Genomic DNA, 5205 nt, shown 5'->3' with positions numbered 1-5205 from the left:
ATTCATTCCTGGAAATCCTTATGTGCAAACTGAAAAATGGAGAATGGTATGTATGATTTGCAAAATTTGTTGTGAAATTCTAATTGTTTCCCCATTTTCTGAAGATGCTGATACAATGGTCAGACAAAACACCAAAGGAGGAAGTATGTGTCCATCATACCTTTAGAAAGATTTAAAATAAAAATTTAAGTGACTTAAAAGGCTTATATTGTTATGTTATATATCACTGACTACTGAAAAATTAGATGGATTTTAATTTCCAAGTCCTTCTTTTTTGAGAAAGCAAAATTAATACAATATAAACCAGGGTGTCTAATTAATAAAATGAACAACCAAAGTAATTTTGTTATATAAATTAACCCATTTATTATAGGCTCGCAATGTTTCAAACTGTGGAGCTTCTACTGGTCTTTCAATTCCTTCAGTCTTCTGATGGCTGACTTTACTGTGACGGCAGAAGTGGTGCTGGAAAGAAAAACAAATTTGGTTCCACCATAATGAACTATGTTAACATGTGAAATGGCTAATGAGTAGTCCTGCCTCATTTTTACAGTACAATCTTGATGGATGGCATCCTTTAAGAGTCATGTCTCCAGGTTCTTGCAGAATGAGACAGGCAACAGAGCATAAAAAGATTAACACAGAAGAATGGTTGCAAGAGACTGACCTAAACTCATTAAAATGGCACAATAAGAGGTATCAAGAAAATGTTTGCCCTAACTGGCTTCCCAATGGTTAGAGCTTCGGCCCGTGGACTGAAGGGTGGCAGGTTTAATATTGGTCAAGGCCCGTGCAAGGAGGCAACCAATCCAATCTCTCACACGATGTTTCACTCTCTCTGAAAATTAGTGGAGAAATATCCTGAGGTGAGGATTAAAAACGAAACAAACAAAACAAACTAAATTTACATTTTAGAAAGACAGCTGTTAAAAAACACATACCCCACCCCGTAACACAGGCACATGAATGCTAATTCATTTTACTAACACAACCAAGAGCATACCCCTCTCCCTTCTGTCCTCATAAAACCCCACAAGGCGCTTATAGGTATATTCATTATAATTATCTCAACATTTTCCAATTTTACAGTGCTTCTGTTTTAAACTTAAAAATTCAACTTTTAACCACACTAGCCAAATCATTTTATATACAGGTGGCTAGCCAAATCATTTTATATCGGACAGCGCAAGTCAAGACAGTGGCTAAACACCTAGCCTTCAGGGTCAACAAAGAATTCCAAGTTTAGACCCCTTCAGAGTCACCCAAGAAATGAATCAACTTAAGAGCCCACGCAATCAAATAAGAGTTAATCTCAGCAATATCACCTGGCCCTTGTCAGGATCACAAAGGCCAACCAACACAAAGGGTGGTGGTCCAGATGCCCTCAAGTTCCCATACACAGTAATGAGATAAGTGACCCCATAATAGTCCCACTAACGGACCTGGTACAATATGATAGTGCTCATAACAATGACCCTTAGAACTTTAAAATTCTTAAGTAATGTGAACCAGATTTGATTTTTTCTCCAGTTTTCTTTCTATTCTTTAAATAACTCAAAGCAAACCGCAACTCAAGAGTCCTGGGAAACACACAAAAGCATCCTTCCTTTCTCACTCCCAGTCTTGCAAAGAGTTAAAACCAGCCCACAGCGTTCAGCTGGGACTATGACTGGTCCACACTTTCAAATACCACAAGGAAATGGACTCACTTGTAGGTCCAGGCACCACCAGCGACTGTTTTCATGCAGGAACCACAGTGCCAGATCCCCACAGCTCGCCTCTTCATCTTGGTCTGTAAAAGACAACCAAATTTCCCTATGAATCAAATAAAACGTTTATCTTACAAACACCCAGGGGCCTAACTTACACCGGAAAACAAAAGCTGTGTTTAGTGAGGATATGTTTCAATACCTGTAAGTTCTCTCATGCAAAATGTGCATTCATCGTGGTGCTATTGCCAGATGTGAGCCACCCCCAACAAGGACTGCTGTAATCAAGTACTTTTGTAGACATGAACATATTAAATGGGGACAGAGATACAACTCCAGTTAGCGAGACCAACAAAATCATTTCCACAAGGCAGGTTTGGCTTAGGCTGGGACTGTCGCTATTTTTTGCCCTTTAGTTCCCAAGTGGTTTACTCTAAGTGAAAAACGCTTTACAAATTATGTATTAGCAGCAATACTCTACCATCTTATGACTGATCACCACCCATTATGTGCACAACTCTCACTGTTCAACAACCAGGAACCAGGTTCATCAACCTCAGGACTCACTAAGGAAGGACGCCTTCGCTCGCTCCCTCCCCCCGCCAGGGAACATCGTACTTTGCCACAGAAGGAGCAAGTGTACTTGGCGTGCTGGCTGATTTCAATTTTCTTCACCATTTTCCTGAGGGAGGCGCCATAACGGGTCCCGTATTTACCGACAATTCCGACCTTCTTGGTGCGTTTAGCCTGTTGAGAGTTAAGAAACCAGCGATATGAAGACCTAGGAACGGAAAGCCTGCCCTTCCTCCCCCCTCCGAAACCATTCCTCCACCCAGCCAGCCCCTGCCTGTGAGCTGGCTCCCCCTGCTCCAACCCGGGGCAGCCGGGGCCCAGGATGAGCCCGGCGCTGTGAGGGCTCCCTCCGAACCCAGCCCGGACCAGCCGCCCCGCCCCTCCACCACAGCTGGCGTCCGAGAGGAGCGGCGAGGGCACAGCGGCCGAGGACACAGGGCAGGGCACGCGAGCAGAGGTGGGTTAGAGCCAAGAAGCCGACAGAAGAACAGATGCGGGTGGATAGACACCGAGGCCTCACCGGGACCAACACTCACCATGTCGCCGCGAACTAGGTCGGACGCCGAGAGGAAGCAGCGCAGCGCGCAGGCGCGGTTTTAGGCAGACGAACGGAAGTGGTGCGTGTGAGGCCTAGCTAGGATCTGAGCTCTATGGTCCGGAGGTCTCCTCGCACGCGCGGCCTCCCGGGAAGTGTGGCAAGAAGTCTTTCGGCCCGGTTTTCGGTGATTCGCAAACTGTGGCACTTATCCACATTATCTTACACCTCGCCAATCCCACAATGCAGGAGCCATTTCCTCCATTTTATGGACAAGGAAAATTTTAAGGGATTTGCTCACTGGCTCGTGGATTAGAGAAGTGCTTAAATCTTATGACTCCAAATCGCATTTTTTCTACATCGTATCGCCTAAAAGCAGCAGGCCCTGTGCAGGAGGCTGGCACAGTGATGACTAAAAACCAAGGCTCCACTCCAATGTACCATACTAATGAGATGTTAATAACACGAGAACTGTCTGGAGTATCTCCTCAAATTTTCTATAAATCTAAAACTCTTCTGAAGCATAAAATCCATTTGTAAAAAACAAACAAACAAAAAAAAACCACAACAACACCAGGTCACTGAAAGTCAATTCCATGAAGGCAAGGCCTGTGTGTCCACCTCTGCATCCCAGGACTGAGCATGGAGCCTGGCATGTCTGTGGCAATGGATACCTGTTGAATGGGGAAATGGTATCTTGCATGGTATGGTGGTGAGGTTTATAAGGGTTTAATTTGTCCGGGTCAACCCACTTACAACAGAACTAAAAAAGGCTTTAGGATAATTAACCCATACTGGAAATTGGGGCCCATGGGGGTCAAAATGACTTGCCCAAGGTCACACAGCTAATAAACGACTTACAGACCAGTTCTCTTTCTGCTAGATCACATGATTTCCTCAGCTGCAAAGTGAGTATTCCATACCCCTTGTAAAGTTCTTTGGAGGATGAAATAACTTTTATGAAGTGCCTAGTGGGCATTTCTAAATGATGGTTATTATTAAGATGATGATAAAACTTGATTTCAATATCTCCTGATGCTTATTCAATGATATTTCCTCTTCTGCCATACTCAGGAGATTACAACAGATCTGCTTTCTACTTTCCCTTCAAAATATGCCCATTACCTTTCTCCTTAATTTCTTTACCCTTAACAAAATAAACCTATTAGTCACAGCTACCTGATGCCCCCCAAGGGAGCAGGATGTGCCCAAGTTCTCTCAGTGCCATCACAGGCTTCACGTACCCTTTTCCTCTTTAGGGTGAAGAATAGCAAGGAGCCCAGGAGAAAGTCCCCCCAGTAGAGAACACACTACAATTAGGGGATGATTTCTGGAAACCTCTCCACCAAAACTATGTCCTGCTCTCGGAAAACTATAAATTAAAAAAAAAAAATGTATTCACATTGGTGCAAAAATGGACTCGTAGCAGGAGCGTTAAAACACGAGCACTCTAATGTTCAGTCCGTGCGTCCAGGCCAAGCAGTGAGTTCACCTGTCCTGGGTGAGTGGGTGAGCAAGGCCAGCCTCACATACTCTCCTGGGCTGGCTCCAGAGTCTAGTTAAGATCATGTAGAACATTTACCATTGCCTCACCCCCGTCCCTTGCATGAGTAAGAATGCAATAGAGTGGCTGAAAACGAGACACTCCATAATAGGAGGAAATTGTTCATGTTCAAAGCAATTTTGTCAAAACTGAACAATTCTTTTTAAATAGCAAGCCTGAGGATGTACAAATAGCACTCTCATGAAATCAGTTCTCAGTGGCTTCAGAGAATTGTGCCTCTCATAAAATCTCAATTTGTCTTATCTGTTGGCTAATAAATCTTCATCCCCATCAGGGGACCATCAGGTGTACAGATTGTTAACTGTAATGCATATCCATAAAAGTCCCAGTAAAAATCTCTGGTGAATCACCCTGCTCTCAAAATTCACTTTTACCTTTAGAAAAATAAATACAAGGACGCTTCCAGAGAAGAATTTTTTAAGCTGTTGAGTCAACCAGTTCTCTTGGGGACATATGGAACATTTTATCCTTCAGAGAAATCTGAGGTCCAAGTATCATCCCAAACTCATCTCATGCTGGATTCAGAAATGGTTTATCTCAGTGGTCGGCAAACTGTGGCTCGCAAGCCACATGTGGTTCGCGAGCTGCGGTTTGCCACTCTGTTGACTAATGAGTTTGCCGACCACTGGTTTATCTGGAGACCCAGGCTCCATGTTGTTCCTTCACTTCCTGCCTGAAGAACTCTTGCTTACCCTTCACTGACGTGTCTGGTGGCCACCGACATGAGCAGAGTCTGCACATAATTGTTAAGAACCTGTGGTCCAAGCTCTGCAGGGAAGGGCCAACTCAATAAGAAGGGGCCAAAGTTTGCCAAGGCTGAGTCT

General features: G+C 44.1%; 1 protein-coding gene across 1 annotated transcript; it reads right to left on the bottom strand.

The window, feature by feature from the left end:
- Positions 1-338: 338 nt before the first annotated feature.
- On the bottom strand, positions 339-2909 carry RPL37A (ribosomal protein L37a). Its single transcript, XM_079782691.1, has 4 exons — positions 2819-2909; positions 2328-2456; positions 1710-1792; positions 339-465 (listed from the first exon to the last, which is right to left on the bottom strand). The coding sequence occupies exons 1-4, from the start codon at positions 2819-2821 to the stop codon at positions 402-404; spliced, it is 279 nt and encodes a 92-aa protein (XP_079638817.1). The 5' UTR covers positions 2822-2909; the 3' UTR covers positions 339-401.
- Between the last annotated feature and the right edge of the window lie 2296 nt (positions 2910-5205).

The sequence above is a fragment of the Cnephaeus nilssonii genome, assembly GCF_951640355.1.
Source record: "Cnephaeus nilssonii genome assembly, chromosome: 10".
Classification (NCBI taxonomy): domain Eukaryota; kingdom Metazoa; phylum Chordata; class Mammalia; order Chiroptera; family Vespertilionidae; genus Cnephaeus; species Cnephaeus nilssonii.
The sequence above is the reverse complement of the archived record's forward strand: the minus strand, read 5'-3'. Positions and strand labels throughout refer to the sequence as shown.